Raw genomic sequence first — 17,584 nt, 5'->3', positions numbered from 1 at the left:
ACAACTTGTCAGCAAAGAGACCCGATGATAAGACAAAATAAATGATTTCTTGAGTTCCCAAGGTGTCAATAAGAGACATTGGGATCATCCTGGGGAATCCCTATTTGGAGTAAATTTGGAGTTCCTTCTCTTCCTCCTGGGAAAACACACCAGCAACATGGAAAGAGGAAACCAAACAGGCAACTTCATCCTCCTGGGATTCACAGATGACCCTGACCTGCAGTCGCTCCTCTTTGGCCTGCTTCTGGCCATGTACCTGGTCACAGTCACAGGCAACCTGCTCATCATCCTGGCTGTCATCTCAGACTCCCACCTGCACATGCCCATGTACTTCTTCCTCTCCAACCTGTCCCTGGCTGACATTGGCTTCACCTCCACCACCATCCCCAAGGCTCTCAGGAACATCCACACTCAGAGCAAAGGGATCACCTTTGCAGGCTGCATCTCACAGATTTATTTTTTTGTTTTGTTTGGATGCCAAGACAACTTGCTCCTGACAGTGATGGCCTATGACCGCTTTGTGGCCATCTGTCACCCCCTGCACTATGTGGTCATCATGAAGCCACGGCTCTGTCTGCTCATGGCTCTGGGGTCCTGGTTCCTCAGTGTCCTGGGTGCCCTGCCTGGGACCTTGACCATCCTGAGGCTGTCCTTTTGCACCAACATGGAAATCCCTCACTTTTTCTGTGATCTTCATGAAATCCTGAAGCTCACCTGCTCTGACACACTCGTCAACAACATAGTGGTCTACTCTGTGATCATCATCCTGGTTGTTTTCCCTCTCATTGGCATCCTCTTCTCCTACTCTCAGATTTTCTCCTCCATCCTGAGGATCTCATCAGCTGAGGGGAAATACAAAGCCTTCTCCACCTGTGGGTCTCACCTCCTGGTGGTCTCCTTGTTCTACGGCACTGGCCTTGGGGTCTACCTCAGTTCTGTGGCCACACTGTCATCCAGGATAACTCTGATGGCCTCAGTGATGTACACCATGGTCACCCCCATGCTGAACCCTTTCATCTACAGTCTGAGGAACAGGGACATCAAGGTGGCCCTGGGGAGAGTCCTCAGCAAGATGGTGCTTCATAGAGAGAGGGTCCATGCACATCTCTCCTGAGTCACAGTGTGCACCATATTGGAGACCAGAGACCTCACCCCTTCCATCCAGCTGTGGCTACCTGTGCTTAGTGTATTTCAAGGCAACTCATTCTTTGCATCTTCCTTTGGGGTTTTCCCACCCTAGGAATTGCTCAATATGTTCTATAGTGTACCACCCTTTTTTACTAACTAAACAGTCATTTTAACTTTGTATGAATTCAACTGCACATTTTTTTGTCATCAGCAATATTGATTTGTTTTTTTTTTCATTTATGTATGTTTCTTATTGATTGGGAATAATGGCACATATTGATGAGGTACTCTGTCATGATCAGTACATGTGCCCATGAATAATGAAAAAAGAGGATCATTAACATTTCCCTCTTCTTAACTTCATTGTTTTGTTTTATTGTCAAGATGTGGACTCTTCCTTTGGCTTTTTGTAAAATGTATACTAAATTATTGTGAACTATGTCACCCCACTGTTATGTGGAACATTAGAACATTCTTCTCTTGTGTAACTGGATTTTTTTCCTCCTTCTTGGGCCTCCCTCTATCCCACTGTCCCCCCTACCCTTTGTAACTCCTGGAAACTATGTTTATGAAATCTTTTTGTTAGCTGAACACGTGAGTGAGAATGTGCTCTGCTTGTCTTCCTGGTTTTCTTTATTTTTTTCTGTTCTGGTGATGGAACCAGGGGTTGACACATGCTAGGCCAATGCTGCTCCATGGAACAACATCCCCAATCCCTTTTTTTGGAGACCAGCTCTCATTAAGCTGCCCATACTGGCCTTGAACTTGCAACCTCCTGCCTCAGCCTCCTGAGTAGGTGGGATTGCAGGCATATGCCTCCATGCCTGGGCCTGTTGTGGGCTTGTTTATGAATCCAGTCTTCTGTGTCAGCCATATATGCTCAGCAGTGATGGGGTGTGTAACTATGGTATTGTAAAAATGTGGCCTGGCATCTCATTTACATTTCTGAAGTGATGCAAATAAACTTAACTCAAAGATTTTCTACTTTTATATGAATCTCTTCCTTTTGGTTAAATCAATATTAATGAATTTATGGACTCATCCAAAATATGGACTCATAGAATATCAAAGCTGTATCTTATACACCTTTCCAACTACAATGCCTAGGATGGTTCCTATTTATTTATTTATTGTAGTTGTAGATGAACTGCATGGCTTCATTCGTTTTAGTTTTATGTTTTTTTGTTTTGGTACTCAGGATTGAACTCAGGGACACTCGACCACTGAGCCACATCCCCAATCCTATTTTGTATTTTATTTAGAGGCAGCGTCTTCCTGAGTTGCTCAGGACCTCACTTTTGCTGAGGCTGGTTTTGAACTGTGATCCTCATGCCTCAGCCTCCTAGTGGCTGGAATTACAGGCCTGCACCACCACCCACAGCTTTATCCATTTACATTTTTTATGTGGTGCTCAGGATTGAACCCCGTGTCCCACAAGTGCTTCCCAAGTGCTCTTCCACTAAGCAACAGTCCCAGGGCCCAGTATGGTTCTTGGTAAGTAATTTATGCTCAGTAAATATTTGTCCAATGAAGTGGAAATCAAATGTGTGGCCACCAAGGGGCCAAAAGGTCACCTTGCAGGGCACAACTGCCTTCTACTTCCACTTCCTTTGATGGTGGACCCTTTCATGTAGCTGTGATCCTTCTTCATTCCTGCTTTATGGAAGTTTAACTGACAACGTTACAGACATTCGGGTGACGGTGTGATCACTTGACGGACTCAAACATGGTGTCATAATTTCCTGACCTTTATTCCTTGTCTATTTTGGCTCACCTTCTTGGATCACATATATTGAATATTGTCATTTTAATTATTTTAAAAAAATTTTCTACATTGCTTTGTTTTATGGTCTTATATGTTCTCAATATGTTCCCTAGGGCTCCAGGTTTTTTCCATTTCTTTGTATTCCATCTGGGTTTATGCTCCAAGGGTTCATCAGTGCTTTCTCCTGAGAGCCTGCTTCTGAGAGTCTCTGCATTGTGATTCTGGGGCTCAGCCACGATGCTGTGGACTCTTTTGTCTTGAACCAATTTATGGCCATTTTGTGCCATTGCTCTATGGGGTTGGTTTTTGTCTTGTTGAGAATGATCCAGACTAGGAACGCTGGCAACCTTGCAGCAGTGACTTGTGAGCCACATGTACCACGACATCATCTCTCGGGCCAGATATTTGTGGGAAAATATCATTTGAATAGTTGAAATGAGGGTGCTGAAGAACCTCACTCATCCAGAATTTCCTCACTCCACACACTGAAAGTACTTGTCCATTTTCTCATCAGCTAATTTCCATATTACAATTTTTCTGTGAGAGACCTTTCTTTCCTTCCTTGAGTAAAGGGTATTTGGGAAGCTTTTATTCCAGGTTTTTTTTTTGTATGGCTTCAAAAAAGAATGCTTTTTTTCCTACCCACTTCCTGTTTGCCTTTTTAAAAATGTCCATATACATGTATCTATGGGGAATGGTGAACAGTGATGTGCTTTGTGTGGTAAACTCTGCCAGTGGCTGGGATGTAGCTCAGTGACAGAGGGAACTCTCAGCAGGTTCAGGTCCCATCCTGACACATACCTATCAGTGAGTTACACACAGCTCCCTCATTGGTTTTTAATTTTCCTATTTTTCTGACGAGCTATTATATTAATATTATTCACTGCAAACCAGGGAGAGTAGTCCTTGTGCCAGATAGAGTATCCCAATGCTTGCTCTACTCATGGACTCCCACCTCTACATACTCTTGTACTTCTTTTTCTCCAACCTGTGCTTTTTCTGACATGTTTTGATTCCATTACCTTGAAAGATGTCAGCGAGTATAGACACACAGAGCAAAGTCATTGATGGGAAGGAAAAGGTTGTTCAACTTTCTACTGATTGTGAGTTGCTTCTTATGCTGTGAGTTTTGGTAAATTGTGTCTTTTAAAGATATGGTTCATGTCTTTTGTTACCTGGACTCTGTTCTTTGCAAGTGTTCTCAGCTCTCTTCATGCTAGGTGAGACAAGAAGCTGGATATTTCTGATTTTTCTTCCCCCAAATTGGGTAAGGCTCTGGTAAATGTGTTGCACAGAGATTTAGCATTTATTTAGGAGAATGATCAGTATATTGACCAAAGTTTGCTTTCTTCTGACATTTTAATTGTCATGTAATGACTTTACATATTTATGAAGCACTATGTGGTAAGGAATTCAATGCATGCATAAAATGTGTACTAACCCACTCAGGATAAATGGCAAATTGAGTTCCTCTTACATTTACTATTTCTTGTGTTGAGCATGTTTCAACTTCTCCCTTCTAGTGTTTTAGAAAATACATAGTGAACAATTATCAACTGTCATCACCTTGCTTGTTCTAGAAGTCTAGAATTTTCTCCTGTCTGGCCCATTATTCAACCTCTCTCGGCCCTCCCTCCTCCTTGCCTGTCAGATAATCAGGGTCTCTATGCCACACTCTGCTCCTGTGACAGGAAAGGACGTTTCTTTTTCCAGCAGATTCTCTATTCCCAAGAGACGGGGTTAATGTCAGGAGAATTCATGGTATTACTCCATCTCACGCCCTCTTCCGACTTTCAAAAATTTAACCCAATGATACCCCAAGTGGAAGTTCTCTCCCATGACTCCCTCAGGAACCCCCTTTCTGCTCTTTTTCTACAAGGTTGACTCCTTTAGTTTCCACACCTAAGTGACATTATGCAGTGTTGGTCTTTCTGTGCCTGCTTATTTCTCTGCAGAGTGTCCCCAGTGTGTCCTTTCACATTTTGTACATGACAGCTCTCTCTCCTTTCTAAAGGCTGGGTAATATTCCAGGCAATATCTACTAAATCATGGACCAGGACTAAGCAAGCATTCCTAACACCTCAATAGGATAAATAATACAAGCACACATAAGGAGGGGAAGGAATCATCATGTGGCAAGCCAAATGGTGACAGTTACTATTAAGGGGAAAAAAGCAACTGTGAATGAAAAGGTCAAGAGGGAGTCTGATTTTGTACAGGTGTCCAGGCAAGACAGGCCAATAAGTGGCATTTGAAAAGAAACCTCCAAGAAGACAGGATGTGCCTGGCTGGAGGTACGGCCAGTGCAAAGGCCCTGAGGAAGGTGCCTGATGCAAATGTTCAAATTCCCCAAGAGCAAGGAGAGGGTGACATGAGCTGGTATCAGAGAAGAATGAAGAACAAAGCAGCCTCCCACTTGCTGCAGGTTCAAGATGCCAGGGGCTTCTGTCCGGGTGTTCCTTCCTTTGCCTTTTATTAAGCCGATTGAAAAGGTGCCTGTGTGGATGGAAATGTAATCCTGGTTTATTTATTTCTCAAAGTCTCACTGAGTTGAAAGTAGCTGGCTTTGAACTGTGATCTCCTGCCTCAGCCTCCCAGGCCACTGGGATTAGAGGCATAGGCCACCATGCCTAGTTCAGATGGAATATTCATTTAGGAAAAAAGTGTAAAGGGAATAATATTCCACAAATTCAAAAAAGGAAAATTCACTAAGAACAAAAAGTGAGCATTTTATTGGAAATATTCAAAGAGAATTTGTGTCTGTGTCATTCAATATTGATTTCATTGACTGCTTTTTGAATTTTTATTGCATTTTTACAATACAGGTTACACACATTTAGGAGGTATGACTTGAAGTTTCTCTACATGTATACATTGTGTCCTGAGGTTCTGACCCTCTGGAGTATAAAGTGACTTCGGGAATATATTAAATCCAGGTCCCCCTTTTCTGAAACCTGCTCTCACCTTTATAGGAAGATACACACTCCACAAAAACAATTTTTTAAAGGATGTAATTTCTTTATCAGACACATGTATCTATCTTTTTATAATAAGAGGACTCCTTTTCCATTTAATTTGCAGGATCTTTTGATGAGAAAATTTATACAATTTTGATGAAGTTCAATTTTTCCTTTTATAAATTAATCTTTCTTTCTATGGATCAGTACTTTGGATCACAAGAACCATTTGAGCTCAGAAAGTAATAGAGATGGTTCCTCGACTTACTTTTCTTTTCACTGAAGTATGATGGGAATGTGATGGCACTGAGTAGAAATATTTCATTGAATTTTGGATTTGTACCTTTTCCCAGGCCAGCACTTTGTGGCCCCAGGCCAAGTAGTGCCCAGTAAGTCAGACACAAGGTCAGCATGACCAACACAGATCCCCTACAGCATACTCAGCCATGATGCCTGGTGTGTTGGGTGTGTAAATCCATGTGCGACTAATTTACTCAGCTATTTTACTGCTCTGACTAAAGGACCTGACCAGGACAATTGTAGAGGAGGAAAAGTTCACCCGAGGGCTCACAGTTTCAGAGGTCTTGGTCTCTAGAAGGCCAGCCCCATTCCTTGACCCTGAAGGTGAGGCTGAACATCATCATGGAGCGGGTGGCAGAGGGAAGGAGCTCACAGGATGACCAGGAACACGAGAGACTTCACCTGCCAGAAACAAATAGATACCCAAAGCCACGCCCCCAAATCCCACCTCCTCCATCCACGCCCCACCACTTCGGTTACCACTCAGTTAATCCCTATCAGGGGATTAAATCACTGATTGGGTTAAGGCTCGTACAACCCAATCATTTCTCCCCTGAACTTTCTTGCACTGTCTCACAGGTGAGCTTTTGGGGGACACCTCGCATCCAAACCATAACACCGATGACATTTGGAACTTGTGATGGTTAATAGGAGGAGCAACTGTATACAGGAGCCAAAAGAGAAATGGGTGACCTTCCCTGAGAAGGTGTGTTTCTGCTTTTTCTGTGATCCTGCATTTCACATACACATTATTGTTTTGCTGATAAGATGCCAGGCCCCTCCCACATGTCTGGCTGCTCTGGTACAACTGACCCTGGAGCACAGCTGAGCTGCCACTTTGGCTCAGGCTGCCTTCGTGACACCCTGTGGCTACATCTGACATCCCACAACACCCCAACAGACTAGAGCAGCTTGGGATGTCCCACCACTGACCCTCTCAGATGTCTCTGTCTACAGCCTCTCTAGATGACTCCTCCCCTTTGCAGCTGCTTCATGTCTCCCCACTCCAATCCATGAAAACTGCCTTCCCTATCCATGAGCAGAAAATCTGGTTTGAGCCAGCTGGACACTGTGCCTACGCATGAGCCTGACCTTTTTATCTATACAACCAACTTTCCTCTAGCATTACTGGGTCAGTCCATGTATTCCTTCCCCCTATGCTGCAGCATGGGTTCTAATAGAGCTTCTTTCAGATGGCTCATTTTGCTTACTCTTTATATCTATGTCAAGTAAAGTAAGAAAAGGAGTTTGCTCAAGTGACACTAAAGGCTATTCACACTCCAGTAGCCAGTAGCTGGAGCTAATAACACTTGGAGCAGCTAGTAGTAGCCAGTGAGCAATGTAGAACTCCTTTGAACTGCCAAGAGCTGCTACCTTGAGCCACTAGGGAGCAGTGAGGGGATTTGCTAATACTAATACCTGAGAGCTGCTGGTATTCAAAGCTCAGAGCTACTAACACTAAGAGAGCTGCTTTTTGCCTCTGTCATTCTCTCCAAATTGAACAAAAGAACCCTCAACCAATTGGTAAAACTAATAATTAGTATGAGTAGCATTTTATGGGCTTTTAAATAAATCATTAGAGAACAGAAGACAGTGACCATGATTGCATTTCAAAGTGTATGCAAAATCCCAATCTTTAACTTTTTTAATATATTAGGACTTTAATTGTACACATTTATGGGACAGAGTGTGTCATTTAGTATGTGTATACAGTATGTAGTTATCATTCAGAGCATTTAACCTTTTAATCTCCTTCAAAGTTTTTAAGTTTTTGACTAAAATATTAAAGTTGTACATATCAGGTGTGGTCTGATATCTCAATACATGCATACATTATGTACTGAACAAGTCAGGGTAATTAACATGTGTTTGGAGTCCCCAAGCTGCTCACTCTTAGATGTACATAAAATGTATGTTAGGATATCAAGGACAATAGTCACCAGACTGTGCTGTAGGAAACTTGGACTTTTGGTACTGATTATCCACCTCCTACCCATCTTCACAGTCAGTTTTTAATTCCCATTAGCACAACATCAGGGATGCAAAAGGATGGTGTGGTTCATGTTTTCTCTCATAACAACAGTGCCTCAAATTTCAACACTGAAGAAAGAGGAGTCCCAGTGACATAGCATGTGGGTTTCAGGGCACGTTGCCCTGTCCTGTGTTCTTTGCTCCACAGGTGGCATCAGTCTGGGAATGTAGCCACAGAAACAGCCCTTACGTGAGAGGAGCCCGTTCTCCTAAAAAGGGAAAAAAAGGAGAAGCAGTAGAATCTCATAAGCCTCTTACAACTTTTCTCTTTTTCCTTTTATTTTTTTTCAACTTCTTAATCTCTGAGCTCATCATATCAGCACATGTTCTATCAACTAAAACAGGTCATTTGCTTTGTTAGTCAGGGTTGTCCAGAGAAAAATAACAAAGACGAGACAAGAGAGGGACTCACAGGATGATAGTTAGAGATGCAGGTATAGATAGAAGATTGACCCACAAGAATCACAAAGGCTGAGTATTTTCATAATGACTCTATAATCAGGGGCCAGAAGAGCCAACCCTGTGACTCTATCCAAGAAGGTGAAAGCTGCAAACCATGGAGGTCAAGGGTGCAACCCCTGGTCCAAATAAAGGCTAACAAGACCCCTGAGGGATGATGGTGCTGGTCCCACAGTACAAAGAGTGAAAAAATTAGTCTGACATCTGGGGGTAGCAGCAGGAGAGAACATGCCCTGCTCCAGAAGGAAAACCCAAGGAGAGTTTCCCCTTGTTCCTGTCACATCCACCCCCTTGACAATGGAGTTTCCCCCGACAGCACACATTCAGGGTTGGTGGTCCTCACCAATTCACTGACCCCCACATAGCTCTTCTCTGGAAATGCCCTCCCAGACACACTCAGAAGTAATGGTCTGCCAGCTTTTCAGGAATCCTTCCAAGCAATAAATTTCATATCCCAAGTCGATCATCATGTTCTCCAACTCCAAAGGCCCAAAGAAGGGATACGCAGTTCCTACCATGTGAGGCACTGTCTAGACCCAGGTCGTGGGTGGGGTGGTGCAGTCTTCCTGTAGACAACACAAGAGTGACAGCCAACTGTGAAATGGAAAACAGGTGAGGCATTTCACACTCCTCCAAGCATCAAATGTTTACTAATTGTGTGTTTTGGATTTGCAGCAAGGAGGATGAGAAGAGAGGGAGAAATTAATGCATCAAGAACCATCAGCTGCATTGATTTGCTAAGAGTGTAAAATAGTAGAAAAGAATCTAACAATCCTTCCTGGGCCTACTTGGAGCCATAATGAGCAGGTCAGACATGGTGCCCATGAGCCCAACACTGAATAGCACGCTGGAATCAGGCTCTGTGACACCTACCTGGGTCCGGGAAACATTCTTAGTTTCTAGTGGCATTTCATCTTCAATCATATCTCCCTGAGGAAGAGCACAAATGATTTTTAAAAATTAAAAATTCTCAACAACAAAAGCAAGCATACGTTTTTGATGCCAAGACACCTATACAAGGATCATCCATACGGGAAAAAATAAGAGCAAAGAAAAGAAAAAAAAAACAATGAGAACCCATGAGGGGGAATACACAAAGGCTGACAACATTTGTACATTACTACACAGAGTACGAAAAGACATTTCTGTGATATTTCATACTGAGAAGACAAATTGGGGTTTGTGTTTAATTTTTAATCAACACAATAACTGTTGAAAAACAGTAATTTTAGGTGTTTATGGGGGTGAGATGTGAAGTTTCGTTACATGTAAACATTCTGTAATGCTCTTATTGGGGTAAGTAGCATGTCCATCACCTCAAATATTTATAATTTATTTATTTATAATGTTGTTGTGCTGAGATTATTGAAACGCTCCCTATGGGTAGTTTAAAATATGCAACAAATTATTGGAGTTGCCCCTACTGTGCGACTCAATACCAAAACTGATACCATGCATGGAACTGTGACCTGGTACCTGGTGATCCACATTTCTCCCTCTCACTTCCCAGGATCCAGTGACCACTATTCTACTCCCTGCTTCTATGAGATTCAGCAGGCAAGTGCCAATGTGTTTAGGCAGAAGCTGAGCTGCTGAGTCCACATCTGACCACCTAGAACCAGAACTGAGGCGGTGGAGCAGAGAAGGCCTTGGAGAGCCTGTCCTTGACTATGACAGTGGACCACACTCTGTGCTCAGTCATGGAACCACCATGTGATGATCTGGAAATCCTGCCACTAGTATTGGTTTTAATCAGCCTTTTCACTGCTGTGATCAAAAGACCTGACAAGGAACACACAGAGGAGGGGAAGTTGACTTGGGGCTCATGTTTTCCGAGGTCTCAGTACATAGATGGCTGACTCTGTTGCTCTGGTCCTGAGATGAGGCAGAACACCATGGCACAAGGGTTTAGAGAAGGAAAAGCAGCTCAGGGCATGGCAATCAGGAAGCAGAGAGAGCTCCACTCACCATGGCCAAAATATAAATCCCAAAGTCATGACCCCAGTGACTTCATGCTTCCAGCCACACCCTACCTGCCCACAGTTACCACCCAGTAAATCCCTAGCAGTGAGTGAATGCACTGATTAGGAGAAGGCTCTCATAACCGAACCATTTCACCTCTGAATGTCTGTGCTGTTTAACACACCAGCTTCTGGGACACACCTCATATCTAAACCATAACAGAATTCATGCAAAAAAAGTGAATATCTCAGGGCTGGGACTATAACTCAGTGGTAAACAGTGGTAAAGCACTTGCCTCCCATGCGTGAGGCATTGAGTTAAATACTCAGCACCATATAAAAATAAAGATACTTTGTGTTCATCTACAACTAAAAATATTTTTTAAAGTGAATATATCAAAGAGATATCTGCACTTTTATATTTGTTACAGTATTCGTTATTCAAAATAGCCAAGACATGGAATCTACCTAAGTACCCATCAACCGATGAATGGATAAAGAAAATACAGCACATATACACAATGGAACAGGATTCAGCCATAAAAACAGATGAAGTCCTGTCCTGTGCAACAAAATAGATGGGACTAGAGGTCACAATGTTAAGAGAAATTCATTTCAATTTCATGGAACTAAAGATTCGAATGTTAGTGAGCATGGATGATATGGTTTAGGGGAGGGAAATTTGAGAAAATTCTGTCAGAGAATATATATTTCCATGAGATAGGAGGAATATGTTCAACAGATCTGCACAACATAGTGACTACAGTTAATAACATTAAATCTTGAAAAGACCAAGAGTGGACATTGAGTGTGCTCACCACAAAAATGATAACTATGTTAAGTAATGTGTATGTTAATTAATGTTAATTAGCTATATTTAGTCATTCATAAATATATTATTCATATACATTGGAATATGTATTTATATTTTTATATTTAATTCCTACATATATATTTATATGTAGGAATATATATCAAATATATATCAAATATATATTTATAATATATCTCAAAACATCATGGCTTTTGCTATAAATAAATACAATTTTATCTGTCAATTAAAAAAGAGGGGTCCACCAATCAAATCTGGCGGCCTCAAGATCAACTGGGTATTAGTTTTTCTGGGCTGCCCTGACCTCCCCTATCATAATTTGCATTCAAACAAATCCCTGAAGGATACATATTCATATTGACTTTGGAAAAGTTCTGGTCTAGAACAGTGTTTCTCAAACTCCCCATATTGACCTGTGTGCTAGGTAACATGGTGTGGCCTCCCATGCACTGTGGAATGCCCAGCAGCATCCCTGGCTTCAGCCCACCAGGTGCAGCACCAACTCTCCAGTTTACAAACCCTAAATTTCTCCAGATATCACCAGTGTCTCCAGGAGACATCACCCTGGTGGAGGACCACTGCCCTGGAGCAGAACCAGGAACATTCTGAGTCAAGCTCATTCTTACTCAAGTTGTAACTTTAGGCATATTGCTTAATTCTCTGAGCCTCATTTCTGCAAAAGTAAAGTGGGTCCCTAACAGTACTGACTTCTTATAATGTACGTGTAGAAATTAAATTATACTTAAAATTAAATTAAATTATATTCCTTATAATGTACGTGTAGGAATTAAATGAGATTACCCTTGTAATACTCTAACTTCAATCCAAGGTGCATGAAAATATAAAATATCTTAGAATTATCAAAAGTTTCATAAATGAAGGAATCAATGAAAAATATTTTGCTCCAAGAATGAAATTTGTAAAAACCACCATGAAGCCAAGAGTTGTAGCTACTTATCACAAATTTTATTTAAAAAGTGAACACAGTTCTCTCCTTCTATGAAGGGGCAATAGCAATTTTTAAAAGATGTCAGGATCGGTGTCCCCTTTATAAGCCAGTGATTAGGAGTTCTGAGGAATCTAGAAAATTCAGATAACTCAGACTTTAGAGAGAATTATAAATAAGGATTGGGCAAAAATGTAAGGAGGTTAGACTTCTGGATGGAAGGAAAATTCATGGACAAAGAGTAATAAAGACCAGATTCACCTGATTTCTATTCTCGTGTCTTGGTAACAGAGAACAATCAGGAATCTTTTTTTCTGCTCAGACCAATATCCCACAGGGACATCAGGTACTACTCAGGGGTTGGAGTTAACAAGAGGAACTTTACTTCATGAGAAGAGATGGGGAGCTATAAATAGAGCCTGGATGCTGTCCCTCAGAGAGGCACTGGACAGAACAAGGTGAATTCTTTTGGTGTCTGAGGTCTGTTTAAGGGACCAGGGCTTCACTCCTTCTGCTGCTTGTCCGTCTCCATCATCAACCAACCAGGGAGGAATCCAGACTTCCACCGAGTTCTTCTCTCTAGCCACCCCGTCCAGGTGAGCCTGAGACACTGACAGGTACTGCAGGAAAGGGTCAGCAAGGATGGAACCTGAAAAAATGGACCAGAGGTCACCTGAGAACCAAGCCAGCTCAGCCCAGAGCTCAGGGACCTCTGTGTTTCCTTACTGGACTAATTTCAACTCATTCACAGTGTTAACAAGATCAGTGTCTTTTAGACTCTGCGGTGCATAGATCCTGTGGACAATTATGTGGTGAGCATAGAAGTCCAGTGGGGTGAGACTCATGAATAAGTGGTAGGAAGCATTCCCATAGAATTAGACCATAGCCAAGGAGATTGTCAATACATAAGTGGGAAAAGGGAGTATCAGGTTGGGGGAGAAGTGCAGTGAAGTGAGGGTATTATTTCTTTAATTTTTAACTTGGAGTATATTTGAGCCTGTTTTCCTTATTTGTTATTAGTATCTGACTACTGCTTAGCTATCTTACAACAACAGTTTTTGAGACACACATTGCACAGTATCTTCTCTCATATATGGCATTCACATGAAAAGAAGTTTTTGATAGGTTAAAAGAACCAAAGGAACTTTACCTTATATCTCCTTTTTCTTCTGCTGAAATTGAATATATTTTGAGTTGTTCTTTCCTTCCTCTGCAATTCCAAATTGTTTTCTTGTATGGAAATTGTTATCATTGTTGTCTGCCATTCTTTAAAAGGAAGAATTGGAGATTATCTTTAAGTTTGCTTTTTGCCATTTCTTTACTTAGGTATACAAATATTTGGGGAAAGGGGTATATAAACTTTGGTGAAATCTATCAGCCAGACATATTGTGCTTTCTAAGTATAGAAAGTTCCTCTGCATGATTAGTAGCCATCAATTACCTCCTGTGCCTTTTGCCGTCTTCTTGCCTATGTTTTTCCTGATCACTGCCTTTCTGCCTTGGGTGATTACTTCTATTTGGATGAGCAGCAATCATCTCTGCAATCCTGTGGAATGTATATTTTGTATTCAACTAAAGCTTGACTTAATCTTTCTCAGAGCTTACATTTTACACCTAAAAGCTTCATTATGTTTATGAAGTTTCCCTTTCTGTACAATAGGTATTAATGAAAAGATCTAAAGTAGAAATAATGTAATCCCATCAACATGAGTCAACATTGCATTGGCAAAACCCTGGAAATAAAATAATGAAAGTAGGTATTCATTATCATAGGTGAGAAATAAGTGAGATAATACATGTAAAGTACGTAGCTCACATGCATGGTGAGACTCCTAAGGGGAGCTCTGAGAATATTTCAATCACAGATGTGACTTAATTTCATTATTCTTGCCATTGTGTCTAGTGTCATAAGCACATCTGAATGCATTTGGGTTTATATAGGATGAGGTAATAACGTTGGATACTATTTCTTCCAGTGGTCCTAAGGAAGTACCTACTTTCATTATTTTGTTTCCAGGGGTTTGCCAATGCAATGTTGACTCATGTTGATGGGATTACATTATTTCTACTTTAGATCTTTTCATTAAATTTTATTTTAAATTTTCATTTAATTTCATTTATTGCAGTTTTGAATTCATTTATTTGTCATTCTTTTTATTCTGCAGACCTTTAACTTCAAAATTTTTTCTATGTGTTCTAATTTTTTTTAACCTTTGTGAAAATAATGTAAGTGAACAAAGCAGGTAAGATCTTTGCTCATTTGCACCTTATATTATAGTGACAAAGGAAGAGTGCAGGAGAATAAGTGCATCTGTGGTAGAACGTCCACAAGAGTACACCACAGGAAGAGGAGGACGGAGGGCCACGGCATGTGCGAAATTTTATAGAGATTCATATACAGTGGGCAGACCTCAGAGCCAGGGCCCTTGCGCTCATGTATTCCAAACTGGGAATAATCTTTCTACATGCTATTGAGTTCATTTTTCTTGTATTTTGTTGGGGATTTTTACATCTATGTTCATTAAGGATATAAGCTTTTAGTTTTCTTTTCTAGTACAGTTGTTGTCTGGCCTGCATGTGACTTTATACAGAGGCATCTGAATCCTAAATAACTGAGAGATATTGGGAGGGATCCACAGGATGCCTTTTAAATCAAAATAATGCATGATTCCATGTGCATGATCTGTAAAGCTGTCAATCTCATGGATGCATGGGACAGTGCGGTGTCTGGGAGGGCAGGAAGGAATGTGTGGGCTGATCTTAGAGGGTATCCAGTCAGGCTTATATAAGATCATTCATTTCCAGACACCTGCTGTGCAACACAGGGCCAGGCAGTAACAAATGACACTCTACACTTGAAGTCCTGCTATGAGGTTAGATCTCATGCTAATCGTTTTTACCACAGAAAACAACAAGACAAAATTGAAAAGGACACTCTGGGAGGTAATGGGTGTGTCTATAGCACTGATTGCATAAGAGGCACCAGGGCTCCGTGGGTCTGGACTCATCAGATTGTACATATTACATACACGCAGCTCTTCAGATATAACTACCCTTCAGTAAACGTTCTTAAAACAGAAGATGAGAACAACATGTGGATAAAGGACCCTCTGCATCTTGAAATCACAAACTTTCAGCCGTGTCAAGGAGGTCACCTCCTTCCTCCCTGTTCTCATACTGGGTCCTTCCCCGATCTCCTCCTGTTTGTTCTGGTTGACAGCATGGCTTGGTTTTGAAAGAGCATCACCCACAGGACCTTGGCACTGCTCACTCCTCCAGACAGGCACACACCTCTGTATACAATCTCATCATTCCATCTTGAGATCTCTACTTAAATATCATCTTATTCACCTGTCTTGCCTGTGCCCCATAAATAATAGCACTTCCATCCACTCTTTTTACCTGTCAATGATTTCTTTATGACAATTATTACCATCTGACGTGTTATAGGATCATTTCTTTCTTGAAATATTTATAATGTTTGCACTAGTGCCTTACAGCTGTACATAACAATGAGGTTCATTTTGACATAATCGCACTTGCATGAAAAATAGTTTGTTCCATTTCAGTTCCTAGTCCCTCCTCCTTTCCTTTTCACCTTGCTGGACAACGCCAGCCTTACCCCTGTCTATTTATTGTTTTGTAAATTGCTACATTATAAGTATATACAAATGTGGAATTAACCATATGTTTTTAATATTTCACCTGATAAAGTGAAACTCTATGTATTTAGGGGATGCCATGTGTTGTTTTAATACATGTAGACATGATATAAAGTTAAAATCTATCTGCTCAAATATGTATCATTTCTTTATGGTGAAAATTCTCAAAATCTTCCTTAAGCTCCTGATTTTTACTCATTTCCTTACATACTTGTAATTTTTCTGAAAGAATATTTTATTTTAAAATATTTACTGCCTAGAAAGTACAAGGATTATGGTTGGACCCAACTTATATCCCATACTTTCAAAAAAATGTAGTTCATAAAACTGTATAGTATAGGATCCATTGGTGAAAAGTGGACAGGGACTGGAATTCCTAATTAGAGATGGCATGGGGTATGCCTTAAAGGGAACCAGATAGAAAAATTAATGATGTTAATTTTCTCTTTCCTGGGTGTCAATCAAAGCACATGGAAGCACAAAATGACACCAAAATTTCAGAATTTCTTCTTCTGGGAATTTCAGAGGAACCAGAACTGCAGCCCCTCATCTTTGGGCTTTTCTTCTCCATGTACCTGGTGACGGTCACAGGGAATCTTCTCATCATCCTGACCACCATTTCAGACCCCCACCTGCACATGCCCATGTACTTCTTCCTCTCCAACCTGTCCTTTGTGGACATCTGCTTCACCTCCACCACAGTCCCAAAGATGCTGGTGAACATCCAGATGGAAAGTAAAGTCATTACCTATGCAGGCTGCATTATACAGATTTACTTTTTTGCATTATTTGTAGGACTGGACAATTTCCTCCTGGCTGTGATGGCCTATGACCGGTTTGTGGCCATCTGCCACCCCCTGCACTACACGCTCCTCATGAGCCCCAGGCTCTGTGGATTTCTGGTGCTGGCATCCTGGGTCACGAGTGCTCTCCATTCCTTATTGCACAGCTTAATGGTGTTGCGACTGTCCTTCTGCACAGGCTTGGAAATCCCCCACTTTTTCTGTGAACCTAATCAGGTAGTCCACCAAGCCTGCTCTGACACTTTCCTTAATGACCTGGTGGTATATGTTGCAGCTGTGCTGCTGGCTGGTGGCCCCCTCGGTGGTATCCTTTACTCCTACTCCAAGATCGTATCCTCCATCCGTGCAATCTCATCAGCTCAGGGCAAGTACAGAGCCTTCTCCACCTGTGCATCTCACCTCTCCGTGGTCTCCTTATTCTATTGCACACTCCTGGGCGTGTACCTTAGTTCTTCGATTGCCCAAAATGCACACTCAAGTGCCACAGCCTCAGTGATGTACACTGTGGTCACCCCCATGCTGAACCCCTTCATCTACAGTCTGAGGAATAAGGACATCAAAAGTGCTCTGAAAAAACTCTTTGAGAATCTGTAAAAGCTCCCATTATCCTGGACCTTCAAAACTACTGCTGATTGCAAGGTTTGAAGCCTCAGAGCAAGAAATCACAATGTTTTGACCAGATTGTGGAATGACACCTGGCTCCTTATTTACTTTTGAAATCTCCAGTTCTTTGATTTTAA

At 41.5% G+C, this 17,584-nt stretch overlaps 2 protein-coding genes across 2 annotated transcripts; both read left to right on the top strand.

Annotated features, from left to right (window-relative positions):
* The first annotated feature begins 157 nt into the window (after positions 1-157).
* LOC101970490 (olfactory receptor 7C2) lies at positions 158-1,114 on the top strand. Its single transcript, XM_005336319.2, has one exon. It carries the CDS (start codon positions 158-160, stop codon positions 1,112-1,114), a length of 957 nt encoding a protein of 318 aa, XP_005336376.2.
* A 15,397-nt stretch (positions 1,115-16,511) lies between these two features.
* On the top strand, positions 16,512-17,438 carry LOC101970193 (olfactory receptor 7A17). The gene has a single exon (XM_005336318.2). It carries the CDS (start codon positions 16,512-16,514, stop codon positions 17,436-17,438), a length of 927 nt encoding a protein of 308 aa, XP_005336375.2.
* The last annotated feature ends 146 nt before the right edge of the window (positions 17,439-17,584 follow it).

This window comes from Ictidomys tridecemlineatus, chromosome 2 (genome assembly GCF_052094955.1).
Source record: "Ictidomys tridecemlineatus isolate mIctTri1 chromosome 2, mIctTri1.hap1, whole genome shotgun sequence".
Taxonomy (NCBI): Eukaryota; Metazoa; Chordata; class Mammalia; order Rodentia; family Sciuridae; genus Ictidomys; species Ictidomys tridecemlineatus.
This window is presented reverse-complemented; position numbering and strand designations above follow the sequence as displayed.

What these genes read in the sequence shown, in the direction of transcription:
- LOC101970490 (XM_005336319.2), top strand. Translation starts at nt 158, where the DNA reads ATGGAAAGAGGAAACCAAACAGGCAACTTCATCCTCCTGGGATTCACA.
- LOC101970193 (XM_005336318.2), top strand. Translation starts at nt 16,512, where the DNA reads ATGGAAGCACAAAATGACACCAAAATTTCAGAATTTCTTCTTCTGGGA.